General features: G+C 50.2%; 1 protein-coding gene across 4 annotated transcripts in view; it reads right to left on the bottom strand.

The window, feature by feature from the left end:
* Positions 1-424: 424 nt before the first annotated feature.
* npnta (nephronectin a) overlaps positions 425-18,679 on the bottom strand; it is a 32,833-nt gene continuing 14,578 nt past the window's right edge. For all 4 annotated transcript variants that reach the window (XM_029258963.1, XM_029258965.1, XM_029258964.1 and 1 more), the window contains 9 exons: positions 14,017-14,136; positions 11,285-11,404; positions 9,968-10,102; positions 9,378-9,500; positions 7,291-7,686; positions 5,017-5,106; positions 3,886-3,984; positions 2,244-2,503; positions 425-1,191 (listed from right to left, as the gene is read on the bottom strand). In XM_029258963.1, the coding sequence (XP_029114796.1) occupies positions 1,081-1,191; positions 2,244-2,503; positions 3,886-3,984; positions 5,017-5,106; positions 7,291-7,686; positions 9,378-9,500; positions 9,968-10,102; positions 11,285-11,404; positions 14,017-14,136 (1,454 nt within the window). In that variant the 3' untranslated portion in view covers positions 425-1,080. The remainder of the gene's footprint in view (positions 1,192-2,243; positions 2,504-3,885; positions 3,985-5,016; positions 5,107-7,290; positions 7,687-9,377; positions 9,501-9,967; positions 10,103-11,284; positions 11,405-14,016; positions 14,137-18,679) is intronic.

Below are 18,679 nucleotides of genomic sequence, written 5' to 3'. Positions count from 1 at the left end.
CCGTGTCAGACATTAATTTAAATACATACATTGGTTTCGAGGAGAGGATCAGCCTGAACGGACATAGTTGTGTGTCAGTCAGTAAAGTTTCACAAGCTATTTATCGCGAGCGAGATTTTTCTCAAAGTTCAAAAATAAAACAGGGGCACGAAAGCAGAGGCGACGCGCGACGTCATTAAAATGAAATCTGTGGCGCAAATGTAAATTCTGTGATTTTCGTGTGGAATTCGGAAGCTTTTATATGTCGGAACTAATTGGCGTCAAAGAGGTCGTTGTTCTGGGGCGAAACGCTAAGTACGTTCTAGAAGAATCTTTTACGTTTTAAATGTTTGCCTTTCAGTGGTCGAACGAGCCAGTCCTTTAAGCAGAACCTTGAGGCTGATTACAAGTGGCTTTAGTACGTGTTGTATGTAAATGATGTATATTTTGTGGGGGGGGGGGGGGGGGCAATTATGGTGACTTTTTGAGGTATTTCCTTTGGCTTACAAAGGTCTTCTATTTGTCTGTGCAGCGGAGCGCAGCTCACTATTAAATGTCTCCACTAATACTACCAACTGTTTAATTTGATCTTCACAGTCACTTTTTTTCCTTTTATTTATTTGTTTTTTTTTTTTTTTAAATTATGCATTGGGCGGGAAAATTGTGGAGAAACGGACCTGTATCTGCAGGTAAATTTCACAGGTGGACATTAAAGGAGCACAATTTCAGACACTTTCAGACAGAAGCACGGAACACAGAATCCACTTAATTATGAAATTATTATTGTTGTTGTTGTTGTTGTTGTTGTTGTTGTCAGCATTACTTTTGTTGGAAAGCCTTGCCCGGCCCGCGCTTTGGCAGCAGTACGAGTGCGTGGGCTCTGCCGGCTCTCAGGGCTGCCTTCTGTGTTTCATGCACACAGTCCTGTGCGTGCGCTAAAGTAAAGCTCACCTCTCGTTGCTCTTCGAAAACCAGTCCTTTTCCTCTTTTTTTAATTTTTTTTTTTTAAATTTTAAATGGCGTCCCTCCCCGTTTTCAGCCCTGCGCTTTGCTGGCGAGGTGTGTCCGTGCGCTGTTCTTCTAGCGGTCCGAGGGCCTGCGCTACAGTCTCCGCAGGTTGTGCTCCTCGGAGCAGGAACCCGTCCTCAGGCTGACGTCGTCCACGGCCATCTCGCCGCTGCGGCCACGTCCTCGCTCGCCTTTCAGGATCACCTGGAGGTGGGGGGGCACGGCGTCTGCAGTGAGCACCGGCGGAGGAGGAGGAACCCCGTTACGCTGCCCTTTAGGGTCTGTCCTGCTCTTTATGAGCCCGGGGTCCAGTTAATAACACAGTGCAGCGAAATTTTTCTAAGTTCTTAGTTATGTCGATTTTTGCGTCGATTATGCTTAAAGTTTACTGCGCCAGCCCTGCACATAAGTGACCTACAGGTGTGTAATACTACACATTATTATACCCTTGCTCTTCGGGTTATGAACACATTCCAGACCACAAGTCTGTAATTTTGTTCGCAGCTTGAAAGTCCATGTGTGAGTTCGTAGTTAATGAGTCAAATAATCCTTAGATTTATTTATAGGTTACGTCCTGTAAAAATGGGGGGCGCAGTGGGTTGGACCACAGTCCTGCTCTCCGGTGGGTCTGGGTTCGAGTCCTGCATGGGGTGCCTTGTGACAGACTGGCGTCCTGTCCTGGGTGTGTCCCCCTCCCCCTCCGGCCTTACGTCCTGTGTTGCTGGGTTAGGCTCTGGCTCCCCGCGACCCCGTATGGGACAAGCGGTTCAGACAATGTGTGTCCTGTAAAAACCTCACATACAGTTGTAATTCAAAGTATTGACCCTTTACCAGCTTTAAGCTCTGTTAAATTGAAATTAATTTAAAATTTCTGAAAATAAAAATGCGCCCAAAAAAAAAAAAAAAAGTCGATTTCAGTGTTGATGGTTGACCAATTTGTCCCAAGAACTTCTGCAGCGTTGCTTGTTTTGTTATTGATCAGCGACACTCAGGAACACCAGACACGGGCCGTCAACACTGTGCAAGTGAGGTGAGTTAAGGCGGTACATTTGGATCTTTACTGCCATCTGTCGGCTCGGCAGGTAAACGCCGGTTGCGTTCTTTTCAAAACAAATTCTAGAGTGAAGAAAATGCCTTTAAAATGACTTCCGCCGGAAATGTTGGTATCTTTGAAATTTCGTTACTCAACCATTCATAAAACAGGGATCCAGCATATATGAGCACATACAGGAAGCGAAGAGAATGCCGGGACTTACGCTCTCCAGTCCCGACCCCCACAGCGTGATCTGGGTGCTCCTCCAGCCGTGGCCCCCGGTTCGGCCCCACACTGCGGGGCTGTGCTGCCGTCCTTTCTTCACGAACACCTGCAGCACTCCGACGTGGTGTCCCGCCAGCTTGTGCCGGAACGACAGGCACATGTTCCCCGAGTTCCAGGGCGGCGTCAGGGGTAGGACGAGCCGTGCCCCGCGTCCGCTCCTCTTGCCCCCCGCCTCGGGGATGGTCAGGTACTTCCCCCCTGAGCACGAGACGGGAAGCGGGAAGCGAAGCGCAGCTAACATTACAACGTGTCCATAAAGAACGACTGGAGTGACCAGCAGAGATTTACACGGAGCCCCGGAGGAGTTTATTCTTATTTTAATGACGTGAAGCAGCAGTTGCGCCGATTACTCATTGGAGCCTTTCCCAGCATACGGCTGCAGAGCAAAGCTAAATTAATCATGGCGAGAAGAATGAATTATGACAACGGACTCAGACGAGAGGTCCAAAAAAGGTGAAAGTGAGCGCACACAGACACACACACTTTCAGAACCACTTGTCCCATACGGGGTCGCGGGGAACCGGAGCCTACCCGGCAACACAGGGCGTAAGGCCGGAGGAGCCACACCCAGGAAGACACCCCAAGCGGGACTCGAACCCCAGACCCACCGGAGAGCAGGACCCGGTCCAACCCACTGCGCCACCACGCCCCCCCCCCATGTGAAAGTGAGCAATAAAAAAAAAAAAAAAAAAAAAAAAAAGGGATGTTACACATCAGCTACCTTCGCCAAAAGGTAACATTTCGGATTCTGAATAGGACCTGGAAAACGTATTGCTTCCTTTTCTCCATTTCCACACAGGGCTCCTGAAGTCTCACTGCTCTGAACATGCAGAAAAAAGTTGGGCTTTCCAGCATTGGGGGTCTCGGGGCGGAGGGCTCTGGGATTTCGGCCGATCTGATCGCTTCCACTGTACCCCTCCCCCCCCTTTGCCTGCTGGATAAAATCATCGTACAGAAGGCAGCCAGATTTGGAATTGAAAGTCTTTGATTAATGAGGGTCAATAAGCAAAAAAAAAAAAATTTTAGACCTTGAAAGGTGACACTTCGAAAAGGCAGCTGAGCAGTGTAAAATATCTTCCCGAATGAGCGTTTCATTGTCGCACCCTTCACAGTTACTGGTGTGGGTGGTTAACAAGCCAATTTGCCTAAATTGGGGAAGATAATTATACACTAATGACAAGGAAGAATCATGAAAAGAAACCCAACATTGCAGAAATCCAAACAGGTGTTTGCTCCGCTCACCATTTCCACTTATCCTTCTGGCTGATGCTTTTCTACAAAGCGACAATATTGCGCTACTTAGACACCTATACGGCAGGGTCATTTTTACTGTATCAATTTAGGTTAAGTACCTTGATCAAGGATACTACAGCACGAGGGGGGATCGGAACCTGGGTCCTTTGAGTGCAAGGTGACCCCTCTAACCACTATACCACCTACTTCCCCTAGATTGCCTGTCCCGAACAGGAGGTCGCGAATGCGGAAGCTCCATCCCGTGTCTGAAAAGGGACACGGGCCACACAGAGGGACGTTATGAAGGAATGACGGTGCGGGGGGGGGGGGGGGCACGCTGCCGTCACCTGCGGGGTCTTCCGTCGTCTCCCAGCGCAGGTCTCCTTCTCGGTCATCGATCCAGGCGCAGAGGCCGTCGTCGAAGGCGCAGCTCAGGAAGCCGGCATCTGCCAGGGACAGATGTCGGACGGACAGGTGTCACACAGGTATGTAGGTCGGAGCTGATGTGCTTGTAGGAGAGGGTCTCGAAAAAGGCTGGGCAGCCTGAGCTGGCAGCTACCGCATTCCCTCCGGTGGAATGTAATTACACAACGGTAAAGAAAGCGGAAACGCGTCGCTCGGCCTTTGATCCACACAATTAATAGAGAAACGCGTGGTCGTACGTGTCGACCTCATCCCGCACGCTGCGATTCGAGGGCGTACGGCGTGAAGTGAATCTATTATTGTGGCGCCGGAGAACGTGCCTCGAATAACAACAGAAACGGACCTGAGCATCGCGGCGGCCGCCAAAAAACGTGATCTACATTAATCCGCACGTCACCGTAAAAATTGGATTGTGGGTGAAGAGCACATTCATCGCTCTTCCCCTGAAATGGCTTTCGGAAATTCTTCCCAGCGAAAAAGCCTTTCCGTGCCGAGCCAAGCTGATAAGATAAGCGTGTTGTTCCGCTAAACAAAAGCTTCGTCGGCCAAAACCATTAGCTAATTTGATTTTGTTTTGCTGGTACCAGTCATCGCTTATAGTGGATGTGGTGCTGAAATGTGGGTTTAGACCCTGTTGTGAGCTCAGTCATATTGTATTTGTGATTATTAATTATTAAAATTGTTCTCACCACACGGGATGATGTTGTCCTGGATTTCCGAGGGCAGCTAGCTTTAATATACATGTTTTACGAGATAAATCCAGACTCCATAACCTGCAACGCTCAGATTGCGCTGCAGTGTTCAAATATAACATATTGTGCAATTTTTTTTGAGGGTTAAGTTCTTATCTGCGTCTCTATAAACTTTGCCAGGAAATCTCCGAGAAAAATTTTCTCTTTCTAGGAATTAAGACCAGAATTAAGAGATTTTCGAAGCACCGCCGTACCGTGTCGTGGAGACGAAGATCAGCGACCGGCTCACGGTTCACCGCTTCTGCCACAGTATTACTGGAACAGCTGTCACATTTTAAGTGATTGGGAGGAAATGGCTTTTACCTGGATCGTCCTTTAACTCATCCGCGGTGTTTCCCAACTCGATGTCATAATCGATCGTCAAAACGTTGTTCTGTCCGGGGTTACGGGGAACTGCAAGAAGACACAACCGCGGTGTGATCTACGTAGGGCAATCACTGCAGGAAATTCACTACTACTTATACATTTACACCTTCAGCAGACGCTTTTCTCCAGAGCGGCATTCAACTCAGGTTAAAGTGCTTTTAACCATAAGAGGAAGACATACAGATTCAGACACGTGATTCTCAAAGTACTGTTTTTTTTTTTTTCCTGTGCACGTTCCACAACTGATGGGAAGAGATGTGTTTTAGACACGTTCAGGAAGTCGGGAGGGATTCAGCAGCTGTGAGGGACAGTGGGAATTCTCTTTAACGCTGCAATAACTTTTCAATCTGTTTGCCAGACGCAAGGACGGAGGACAAAACGAACACAGCTCTCTACAGTAATTACTAATCGCCTTCCAAAGTGGCGCTAGCTGTCCAACGCGAACGTAAACAGGCCTGCGGAGCGAGTTTATCGGGACTGCTGACACCTTCCTCCTGCCCGAGTTTTCCGAGTACTTGACTTCATCATTACCCTGCTATTGGGCTCCCGTTTAGGATCACTCTATGTATATCTGAAAGCGCTCGTGTTACTTCTGATGCAAGCGCTGGGTAACCGCAGCCTGCATTCTACCCATGAGGCCCCGCACCTCCCGGCCGTTCCGCAGCCGTGGCGGAAGCCTCACCGAAATAACTTTGAGGAGGTCGCCGTTCTGTCCTCTTCAGCTTCGCTCTTAGACTTTCGTAAAGTCATAGGCAAAGTTTTGGGGGGGGGGGGAAAGAAGAGGCTCAACATTTAAGATTAATCCAGCACCAACGAAGCGGAGAAAACTGGACATTTCCACAGAAAATGGACGAGCTGGCAAAATCGCGATGGCACAGAAATCAAATTAAAATATATCATCCAACGGGCAGAACATCATCGTGGAGAAGATGGGGGTCGATGGTATTCTGCAAACAGGGCAAAGCGTTTGCCTTCCAGCCTGCGATTTACTACCACGCCGGGTTAAACTTGATAGCAGCGGAGGGAGGGAGGGAGGGAGGGAGGGATCTGGAAGCCCAAGCCGGGCCCTCGAGACCCGCAGGAATGCAGTTACGCCGGCAATGTCAAGCACCCTCTCGCTCCCTCCCGGGGGAAGGGGTGAACTCGGACGGGACCTCCCCGGCAGTCAAATTAGCCGAGCTTGTAGGTCAGTCCCGGATTTAAGCGCAAAGGTATCCGTGACACACGACTCCCCGGCCGCGCCGCTATCGACCGGCAGCGCCGGGCCGCGTCAGCTCACACAAATAATCGCGTTTGTTCCTTATCTCCGCTGGCAAGGACTCCCAGGAAATCTCTGCCGAGAGCTCGCCGCAGGAACGAAAGAAAACCTCTCTCGCTCGCACCGCTGCCTATTTTTTTACACCGTGCTGCGTGCGATTATGACAAGAGGATGATCAAATGAATCCCGCAGATCGTATCTGAGGCGTCGAGACGGAGCGGGTGGCTTCGTGACTATTTAACGGAAATGCTGCCAGTAAAATGTAAAGGAACGGCTAAAATATCCAGATTAATAAAGATGTTCCTGCAGCCTTCGTCTTGAAATGCTGCTCCTTTATACGGAGCCATCGGTAAAAGAAAATTCATAAAAATATGTTGGTGTATGTATCTGCTTTAAGTGCAACGTGCTGGAGAGCTGAAAAAGCACGACGGTATCGGTGCGGTGCACCGTGGGATATATCGGATGTCAGTTTCGGCACCTTGATGCTATCGCTCGGGTCTCATTATCATTAGTAGCTTCATCAAAAGTACTAAATAAAATTAAATGTCTTTAATTACCGTGTGGAGGCATTTGCTCTTTCTCTTCATTACATATTTTGTCCTCATTTATCTGGATCTAATCAATTTTTTGATCAAAAGGCACCGTGTGGAGCTGAACCGTTGGTTTCCGCGCAGGAGGGAAAGCTCATTATTAAACATGCTGATTTGGCTGAGATTATTTCTACGCTTTTATTATAGTGCAAGAAATAATATTTGGGCCAATCAGTATTGCTGACTACGATGATGATCGTCACCTCGTCTAATTTAGGTACGAATAGAGAAGATTTTTTTCACCCAGCCGGGGCGGTTCTGGACCACTCGATACCCGTTATGGCCTGAGAGCTGCATAAAGTTCTATAATTAGTCCAAGTTTAGCTCTGGTGAGAAGACTTTTGGGTCGGACGGCGGTCTTACTGTGAACGTCTCCCCTCGGCTTCTGCGTGACCTCCTTTGGGATGCTGTTGTCCGCTGGGGTGACTTCTGGGGTGAGGGGGGGCCCGGTAGGAACTACGGCGACCCTGGTGGTCGGTGCGGGGGGTCTGACGGTAGGGACCGCGGGCTTGCGCGTAGGGGCGGGCGGTTTCCTCGTGGGAACAGAAGGCTTCCGTGTGGGGATGGCGGGTTCCTTGGGGGCTGGAGTGACTCTGCGCGGCGGTGCGGTGGTCGGGATCGACGTGGTGGGGTCGACCCTCTTCACCGTCACGGGAGCGCGCGCCGTGGTCGCGGTCCTCTTGTCGTCCGAGTCGGGGATCTTGTTGTTTGGCTGGTTCTTTCCCGGTCTGGGAGGTTCGATACTCACCTTGGGAATCGCTGAAACGGCAATGGCGCTCATTACTGGGGGGCAATTACCAGAACAGGACCATTTATCAAAAAAATCCCGATCGATTCCTATCGATTTTCTTATGACTATTTCTGCATGTGTAATGAGTTTGCTGGAAAAAATGGCCCAGGTGAGATGCTCTGTTTTGGCACGGAGGCAGCGAGTAGCTCAGCGTTTATCTGTAGGTGCTGCGGTCCCCAATCTACCGCGCAGTGCCAGTAGGTAAAATTACTCAATCGCCTGTCACTCAGAGGAGACAAAAATAATTAGTATTCATCTTATTAAAAAGGACGCCGCTTCTAAGTCGTTGCGGAGAGATTTGACCCTTCCCTCTCGACGCCCATAAGCGGCGAGGGTTCAGTCGGAGCCGTGAGCTGATCCCGTTGCTCTCATACGAGTAAAATCACAGCCTCGACCGTCGACCGCAGGAAAATGCCAAACCAATAGACACGGCTACCGGAGAGGTGGGACCTGTCCTCAGGAATGGACCTTAAACGGGACCCAACTGCCCCGACCGTTCACGGCACACACACGGCACACGCGTGGCTGGTCTAAGAGCTTTGTCCGTCAACGTGATTGACACCAGCGTGGGTCACTTCACCGTCCTTCTCTTCATCAATGTCTATTCTCAAATATCTCTCAGCATCTCATCAACATCGTCGAACTCTCCATCAGCGTTTTGTTTCTTTCTTTTTAAATCAGGACTTGTCTTCACGAGCATCTTAATGCTTCATGGTTATTCCGCAGCGAGCGAGTCGTGCTCCGCCGCTGTCGGAATTGTCACTTTCATTAAGGGAACGTTGGACCGCCTACTCCGGTTTTCATCCTTCTCCTCGCTAGACATCTTTGTTCTCGCTCGATTCCCGCGGCGTTCGTTGGTCTTTGTCACCCGAGGTCGCCCCGGGCTGCATCCGCTCGACACGTCGACACCAGAGAGTCGGCCCAGCGGGGTCTTTAGACAAATGTCCGGCACGGTGATGTTGAGGTACAAAGAAGCTGCCCTTTGCTCTCGCTCACGTTCCATAAGAGAAGCGTGGCACGGTCGCTGGGGTAACAACAATGGGGTGAGCCGTGGAGGGGGGGTACCGTTTCAGCCCGGTATCTACACTTACAGACGTGGCTTTGATATACAATACTCCAATGGGATGCTGCAATTCAACACGCAAAGCTTCTGCGAGGAACCCCATCGACAGCTGGCTTAGCCTTTCGCATGTCCATCGCAGTTGGAATTCGTGAACGCTTCCAGCGGAATTCCATACAGCCCCACGGGGGTCAATCGGTTCCAAACAGCCTAAGGAAGCGACGGCAATAAATTTGATTTTTACAGCCGGACCGCTGGACCCACATCGGCCGTCTCTCGCTAAGCGGTGCCAGATACCGGCCGGAGGACAAATGGCGGGAATCAAAAGAACACGGAAAAAAAAGGGTTCTGGTCGAAAGAGGAACGCGATGCCATGATTTTTGCGTGTCTTTCAACACTACGGTGCTGTGAAAGATCAAACTTCTTGACGTCATCGCTCACCGAGACCGGAAAGCTGCGCAAGGTGACAGGCAGCCTTTCACGGTTCTTACGTTGCGCCTTTGTTTTCTGCCTGGAAAGAGTAACGGAGAGAAGTCCCTGGTTCCCCCGCCCGCCCCAACCCCCGTCCCGCGGAGGGTGGGCCGATGCCCCGGTACTCACGCTTGCAGTCGTAGCCCACGCCTAGGGAGCCGTCTTTGCACTTGCACTTGTAAGAACCTGGCGTGTTGTAGCAGCTCGAGAACCCGGGGCAGTGGTATTGACCCAACGCGCACTCGTCCACATCTGTCGGACAGGACAAGTAAGCACGATCCACGTTGAACCCCTCAACCTCGAACTCGCCTCACCTGCTTCATATCGTATCTGGGATCGGAACATCGGCCTCCTGCGTTGCGATGACTCTGGATTTCAGTTCTATCGCGAATTCAACTTTGACAAAGACGGATGGAGGCCGATTTCCACCGGCATAAAAATTATAGCTGTAATAAGACTGCAGTAGCACGGTAATAACGATTTTAAACATTAATCAAGGGGCGGCAGGTAGCGTAGCCGTTAGAGCTGCCGCCTTTGAATTCGGAGGATGCGGGTTCAGATCCCACCTCATGCTGCAGCACCCCTGAGCAAGGTATTATAAAAAAAAAAATCACCCAGCTGCGTAAATAGGTGCGAGTCGTAAAACGCTAAGCCGCTTTGGAGAAAAAAGTCAGAAAATGAACAAACGTATATGAATCCAACGTGCCGCAGCTCCTCACCCATGCACTGGTATTTCCCGTTGATGTAGAGCAGCTCGAACCCGTCGTGGCACTTGCAGATGTAGCTGCCGAACGTGTTGACGCATTTGCGGAAACGCGGACACACGGCCCGGCGGGAGGCGCACTCGTCCACATCTGCGGAGAGACGGGCCTGGCGATGAGTCCCTCTTGCCGTTCCCCCGAATCCCACAACGCCCCGGTCGGCGAAGCCCCCAAGACCTCGGCACTGCTTTAAAGGAGACGCTTTCGCAGCGCCGCGTGCAGGAAGAGGACTGGACGGAGGCTCGGTCGGGAGACGTGCGGTCAGTAGCTGCGGTCAGACGGGCAAGAGAACCACAGAGTCGCCTTATGGACCTTCTCTGCATCTCCATCGCTAACATCCCGGTTTGACCGGAGCTTTTGAGGCATTGTGTAGTCGAGGAGAGAGATGAGCCGCATCCGTGAAAAATGATACGAACTAACTAAAAAAAGCCCAGCTTGGATCATTAATCAGAAGTTTTAATTTGAAAAGGAACAATTCATCTTTATGTGTTTATGAATGAAAAGATAAACCAGATTGATTCATTCTTTTTTTAAAAAAAAAAATCAGCGTTCTGGGTAATTTTTTTTAAATTGGCAAACCTCGGCTGTTTCGGTATTTCGGAAAGGGAAAGCGACGCACGGGGACGGTCGTGGCGCCGAGTTCCCATCCGTCAAGCCCCCGAAATTAAAGCTAGGTCTTTCTCCAAGTGGCCGACGCTCCTCGCCGACCTTTCCCGCTCTCCTCGGTACTTCGGAGCTGCGAACACCTGCGGCCTCCCGGGTCGACGTCCTGATTTACGGACCGCCGGTGCTGAAAGTTCAGTTCAGCCTCGAATCCGGTCCCCGAGGGGCAGACCAGCGACGAATAAAGCCCTGCCACCGGGGCGGGGGAGGGCGAGGAATATATTTAAACGAGACGGAGGTTAATTGCTGTAATTTGTCTCGCGCCGCCTGCGCTCCGTTGATCCGAGAAGCTATTCCAGCTCCGCTTCGTGAGCCTACGCACGTGGCTGACCAGCGGGGGCGCCATCCGATGCATTACGCGACATAAAAGGGGTCACCTCAAGTGCAGAGGGGTTTTTCCCCCCAAATCATAGTTAGTGGGTACAATTAGGTCTCTAAACACTCTCTTTTTCTTTTTTTTTTTTTTTTTTTTTTTTTAAATCAGGGTCTTTTTTTCCCAATTACCACCAGAAAGAACTTTCTACCTGCATGCAAACACAGGACAGAAATTATTCAGGAATAAATGCGAAACATGACCGTGCTCCGGGTTTCCTCTGCGGCGGCCGGACGTACCCACGCAGGTCCGGCCATCGGGCCCCAGCTGCAGCCCTGGCGACGGGCACTGGCACCGGACCTCGCCTTTCACCACCTCACAGCCGTACTGGCAGTTGGCCATACTGCAGGTGCGGGCGTCTGGGAGGAAAGGAGAAGCATATTGGGATAGCAGCCAGTATCTCTCTCTCTCTCTCACACACACACACACACACACACACACACACACACACACACACACACACACACACACACACACACTCTCTCTCTCATTGTCAGGGCCAGAGGAAACCAACAGAGACAAGAGACAAACACTAACTAGAAACTGGGCACAAGTACCTACGGCTCGTTCGTTCGGTGCCCGGGCGTTCAGGCGTAGGTCGGAATCCGACTCGGGATGTGTTGAGTTTGCCCGTTTTCCGCTTGTTTGCAACCCAAAGATACGTGAAGAAGGTGGCAATGGAAAACCAAATCTTTCCTTCCCTCGCCTTTCCTTACCCCGGAAACCACGCCAGCGGGGCACTTGAATCTACGCTCCGGTTTCGTTAACAATCCAACATTTCGATGCAGGTGATGCTGAATAGAAATGTGAGATTTCTCACCGTAAGTACTCTACGCAAACCCTCGAGGACAGGGGCTCTTATGTTTGGTACGACTCTGAGCAAAAAGCATCGGCCAAGTCGACTTAGCAGCCACAAGACAGGAGATGGTCCGGTGGTCTTGTGGGCGGAGGCGCAAAACCAAAACGAGGAGAGCGCCTCCGATCGACGGGGGCCGGAAGGCCGATCCGTTTCCGCAAAAAGTGACCCAGACGGACCGCAAAGCGGGCCTTCTGGGTGCGAAGTTCAGAGTCGCCCGCGCCATCCGACAAGCGGCCGCGAAATCACCGACGGCGACCGCTTCCTCTCTGCTCGTAGAACCAAATTTTTGGGAGGCTTTCAGCTCCTCGCAAATAAGGACCGGCACAATAAGGCGGGCGGATACCTTCAAAGCGTCTGCAGAGAGACGCGTTTCTGAGCGGTAGCTGGTGAATAATTCAAACGGAGCCCGCGAGCGATGTTCGCTATCAAATGAAATCGCCGGGACGTTCCCCTCTGGTTTGCCGCGCGGCTGCCGTATCATTAGCGGTTCCATCAAACGGGCCGCCGCGCGCCGTGAGAGGACTGCGATCGGGACCGAGTTTTGGAAGGAGCTCCCCGGAAAATCCATTTATCTCCCCGAGAACGAACCGGAGGCCTTTGAAGCGGCGGCACCGCGGCGACGGCGGCTCTCGTGGCAAGCGCAGGCGGCGTCTCCGGCGAGGAGCGCGTCGCCCCGAGGCGAGCGATGAGCCGCGCGCATCGCTCGCGGGGTGACCTTGATCCGGCTTTCGTATCTTTCATCTTAGTCATCGCAAGTCGCTGCGCGGAGACACGCGCGGCCTGCTGTCAGCCTTTATTTACAGTCGCCGTTTTCTAAGAGAACCTTTTCCCCCCTTCGTGGCGAATTGAGCCGACCGGGAACCGATTCCATTCGCTCAAGTGAGAAAGCTCTCCCTCCCCCCGAAAGCGACATCTCGGTCATGTTCAGACGGGGTCTTTCAAATGGCTTTTCTGAAATACGTCCAGCAGAGACGCAGCTGTTGCTCGGTCAGCCTCAGGGTCGGGACCAAAACGCGACCAGGAACCACACTTGCCTGCTACCTGGGATTGGTAGACACTCCCTGTACTGTGAGCTCCTATGGCAGTTAAGCAGTTGCACAAAATACATCTATTTTAGTACAAATTTGTTGAAAAAAATACATTACAGCTTAGAAATGGGCGGCACGGTGGCACAGCGAGTAGCGCTGCTGTCTCGCGGTGCCTGGGTGGCGCGAGAGGATGTGGGATCGATTCCCGCCTGTGTGGAGTTTGCACGTTCTGCCCGTGTCTGCGTGGGTTTCCTCCGGGTGCTCTGGTTTCCTCCCACACTCCAAAGACATGCTGTTCAGGTTCCCCATAGTGTGTGAGTGACAGAGAGAGAGAGTGTGTTTCACTGATGTATGGATGAGTGACCCAGTGTAAGTAGTGTATGTAGCAGTGTAAGTCACCGCGGTGAATAAGTTGTGTGGGCTCATAACGTTATACAGAGTTCATCGGAAATCACTTAGGAGAAAAGCATCAGAGAAATAAATGTAAAATATAAACTAGGGTTACAAAATTAACCTAAAATACTTAAAAATAATGCGTAATAAATTTTTACTTTTGTCCATGATGTCATATGATGCAGAATGTACAGTTTTACGACCCCGAGGTTGTCTAGGCGCGTATAGGGGTGCAACAAAGTTTTTTGTACCAAGTCACGGATTGACGAGACAACAAATAGGGGGCACAAACAGGAGTGCGTGTTGAGCGTTCTGCTGAAAGGGCAGTGAAGCAAAGTGTATAAAATAAAGATCCAACAAAGAAACCTTGCCGAAGTGGACAGAATGTAAAGGGTATTCAAAAAAAAAAAAATCACTGTCACAACCCTCTACTCCCCTGGACAACCTTGGCGTCGTAACAACAATAAAGAATAGTACGATAAATGTCTTGGGTCTGTAATTGCAGATATTTAAAGAATTTTTTACTCTACACCTGTAAGCCATGCACACGCATGAGCCGTGACTCCCATGATGAGGCCGGTCACGTGACGATGACGTCGAGCGCAGTCCCTACAGCGAACGTTGGCGAACGCGGTCAAACGCGGCACGGTCGTCAAAGTTACCGGACCGGGACGTCGGGGACGGGACTCACTTCCGCACGAGCCGTCCGGCAGCAGCATGTAGCCGTTGAGGCAGTAGCACTTGTAGCTCCCGTACGTGTTCATGCACCTGTGTTTGCAGGGCCGCGGCTTCAGTCCGCACTCGTTCAGGTCTGCGAGCAGAAGGTCGGCACAGGGTCAGAGGTCAATCGCGCCGATGGCTCGTGGGCAGAGAGGCGTAGGAGACAAAGACGTGGGCCACCGGAGGGGTCATGTTGGGACGGGACCGGAATCTCAGCAGCGAGTCTTACGGGCTCATCTCCCTTCCAGGGTCTTCGTGCCAATATCATACATCATCCCCCATAACTAAGATGTGCTTATTGCATATTTATGAATGTGATGAGAAAAATACTAGAAATATAACCATCATTTGAGTGGCATTTCCAGGTTCCTGCAAGAAAAGATGAATAAAACAGTAAAAGAGTAACAAGAGGTGCAGCGGCGTCACTGAGGTTGGCGTCACCCAGTGCGGTAACTCATGGCGTCCCCCCCTCCCCCCTCCATTGACCTCCTCCTGAACCAGACCATACAGAATCCTTAGTAACGTTTACTGTAGTAGTGTTACTCGTAAATTGTAATCCCCCTGTATCACTGAATCGAGCAGCAACATCGGTGACGTAAACAGCCAGCAAAATTAAAATTACGCCTTTAAATTAGAATATCATATGCACAGCCTAAATGTATTTCCATTTACACAGTTTCATGTGGTCAAAGTGAAAATTCAGTAAGAAAACTAGAGAATTAGAAGAAAAAACGTTTAAGAACTACATCAAAATTATGTTTTTTCAACGTTATATCATAAGTTCACAAATACTAATGACCACAATATTGTAGGTAAAACACCAGAAAATGTGACGAAATCAGCGACTATAAAAACAGCGGCGGCGACGAAAACAAGAGCGCGTGTCTGTAGAGCGTGGAGATGAAATCACGTGATTCAACGTGTCAATATTCCCTTATAGGGATATTAATACATGTAAACTGGGCTTTATTACGAGATGTTTTTGTTCTTAAAAAAAAAAAAAAAATACATTTCTGCTGAAACACCGCACAAACATTTTATACGCAGTCATTTTGGCGTGACCCCCCTCTGACGGTGTCACCCGGCACGCTTCGCACCCCCCACCCCCCTGGTGCCACAAAGGGGTAAAATTTAGGCAGAGCGCAACAGCGGGAAGCCACACTCTCGGTGATCTGATGACACATGGTGACACGCTGCTGCACGGTTACACAGCACTTCCAGGGACACTCCGCACCTGGAGACGGGGTCGCGCCCTACAGACGCAGGGCCTAAGATTCTTCCCCCCATCCGCGTGAAACGTTAGCCACGGGACGCGGCTCGGCCGGACCCCCTTCGGGCCGACGCGGGATAAGTATAGAACAAGAACCGTACCGGCGTCCGGGCCAGGCGGCGGGTTTGTTTCCACGCTGTAATGAATCGGACCTGTGCTCTGGCGAGGCGTGCGCCCGCGGCGCGGTCCCCCTTCTCCGCCAGCGGCGCCGCCGCTGACTCCAGCCAAATACCCAGAATGCCTTCCTCTGGGAAGCCGACATGCCTCCTTTGTTTGACAAGCGATGCCGTTTTAAATAGCTGGACGGTGACGCACTTTTTAATATTAATTGGCAGCTTTTGCCCTGCTGATATCAGTCACGCCACGTCTAGCGCTGCTCAGAGCGTTAAACACCGCTGGGTTTCAAATGCCTTTTATTACGGTTTAAGCCGTTTTGAGATACGGCAGGAAATTAAATCCTCAAGGGAAAAGTCGCAGATGACGGAGAATAATGAAATACTGAAATAATTTGCACTGAGGTCACTGGTTTCTCCTATAACGACATCTGCCTTCACCAAATGTTTGTATATTTTGAGGGAAGCAGGCGGTCACGATTTAATCGAATCGGTGCGGTAGCATGTGATCGTAGCCCGAAATTAACGCCATTAGACATATGGCTACGCGACAAAGCAAAAAAGCAGGTGAATCTCGAGCGGAGATCATCGACTTGGTCTCGTCCCCAGTGCTCCCCCTTCAACAGATGTCCCTCACCGCCACAACTCCCATTCTCAAACACGGGGATGTGGATCCCACAAATGCGGCGGCATTCTGGAATTCACGCCCCCTCCCCAGCCCCCAGCCATCCCTGTGCAGCTGTTTTGGAACAAAATATCATCCATCTAAACTCGTCCGGCCAGTACAATCGGGAAGGGATGGCGCCCGCGGTCACGTACGAAGCCGAACGTTGTATTGAAAGTACATTTTAAACTGGGGAGGGTGTGACCTTTTTGCAGTGACCAAAAATTGTACTTGTCGTCGTTGCACATATTTTGACGATTTCTAGCCGACAACTAGATTTAATTTTCAGAAATTCCACTGGTATCACACATACGCACACGTTGTCTGAACCGCTTGTCCCGTACGGGGTCACGGGGAGCCGGACCCTAACCCAGCAACACAGGGCATAAGGCCGGAGGGGGAGAGGACACACCCAGGATGGGACGCCAGTCCATCACAGGGCACCCCAAGCGGGACTTGAACCCCAGACCCACCGGAGAGCAGGACCCGGTCCAACCCGCTGTGCCACCGTGCCCCCTTCCACTGGTATCAATTTAATCTTAATACTTTGATTGCTAAGCATTGTGTCTTTTTATGACGGAGAAGATCGGCAACAGAATTTGGAAAAAGAAGAGGTGTCAGGAAGACACTAAACACTAAAGCCTGACTTCACTTCTGCCATCAGACAGGGGGTTGTACTCTGATGTGGGATGCAAAACCAAAAATGTCAGTTTGGCCTCAAGATTTTAAAATATGCTGCAACCACGAGACAATTTCAGCTGAAACTGGGTGAAAATTGCGATTTCTGAATGATACCGTTTGGTTTAGTCAGGCCTCCCAGTTTGTAATACTGACATTTTTTACTTTTTAATGCATATATACATATATATACTGTGTGTATATATACATATATGTATCGATACACTGTGTATATATAATATATATGGAAAATGTGCACCGAGTGAAACATTTTCAGCTTTTCAGCACTTCCGTTACCAGCATAACCTTTTCAAAACCTTTACAGATCTACCGATCCCCATCACAATTGATCATAATCTACCACACATTTTCTGCAAAGCCAGAGCATCTGGTGAAAGAAAAAAAAAAGAGAAAGGTTTCACACGAATAAACTCGATGTGACACATGCCCTTTCGAGTTTGTGGCATCACTCCCTCCTCACTTCTTTTTAGTCTCGCTGCACTCTCGTAATTTGACAGTTGCGTTCGTGACACAGCCTTAACAACAACAACGTGGTTGGGTCCGTGGGGCCACTTGTTTGACCTTGGCATGGGGCTCCGACCCGCATGCCGGACTTCCGTCGACATCGAGAGCTGCTGTGAAGAGAAAGGCAGCAAAACAACACGGAAACGTGGAAAGGCAAGCAAAGAAGGAGATGCAGAGGGTTTGACAGGCGAGGCCTGTAGACAGCTCCGAGCGACAGCACATGCGAGGAATACGGCCATTGCTTTCCCTCCACAATGAGCGTCGGAGAGGAGAAGGAACCGTGCGGTCAAAACGAGTAAGACGGGGGAAGAGGCTTACGCAGCGAGCCCCGGTGAACACGCAGGACCGCCTCTGGATTCCCGCTTCAAACGCACCGTTGAAACACATCAGATGAAGGATCAAGGGGGCGATTTATTACAGGAGCGCTTTGGCGTTCAACACTCCCTAAACACACCCCCATCGTCGTAGGGAAGATAATTCAAGGTGCCTGCAAGGATCATGCGGGTAGCTGTCTGCGATAAGCACAGGACCCGGCTCCCAGGGACTGTTCTGAAGCATCTGTCCAGGTGGGGGGAGAATGGGGAAAAGAAGGCGGCGAACTTGACCGCAGGAAGAAGATTCACGTCGGTGTCCATCCTTCGATTTTCTAAAAGGCTTGAATGAGACTCCAAGGCTCGGGCCGTCAAACATTATATCGTTGCACCATTCTGGCCTCAAATCATGCACAGTTTCTTAGCCATTTTTTGCCATCGAATCCAGGTTTGAATAATGACAATTACACAAAATGTGTTCATGTGGCCCCCGCTGTAGTGTCATTGGAAGTTAAAGGAGAAAAATCACAGGGTACATAGGCAATGTGTCCTCGGGTCACACAGGGTCAACCTTAAGATTCTTCACCGATACGTCATTCTGCAGTTTATTTTTGCGTTTCCTTCATATCTTTTTCTTTCTAAAATTTCTTTCAGAGAGAGCCTGACCTGTATTTCTACACCAACCCAACAGGCGTCGGTAGAGTGAATTCAAACAGGAGCGCGGGATCGAATCGGCTCGCTTCCTCGATGTTTACGGCTCATGTCTGGAGTTCCTGAGCGCTGGTGATCAATAACATAAGACAAGGAACGTTGCACATGGTTATGGGACGAATCGGCGAACAATCAGCATTGAACAGAAGCTTGTGGAGACAACGTATCTTTATTTTCAGTCATTTAAAATTACTTTTTATTTTAACGCAACTTAAATTTATTAAGTACACTGAAATTAATAATAAATAAAAAGTTTTTTTTTTTTTAGAGATATAGGTGAGATTTTCATCGAACCTAACGAGGGAATATATCAGGAGGTGTCTGTATAACTAAGTTTTTATTGATCGTGGTAAGACCGACTT

This window comes from Scleropages formosus, chromosome 16 (assembly GCF_900964775.1).
Source record: "Scleropages formosus chromosome 16, fSclFor1.1, whole genome shotgun sequence".
In the NCBI taxonomy this organism is placed as follows: domain Eukaryota; kingdom Metazoa; phylum Chordata; class Actinopteri; order Osteoglossiformes; family Osteoglossidae; genus Scleropages; species Scleropages formosus.
This window is presented reverse-complemented; position numbering and strand designations above follow the sequence as displayed.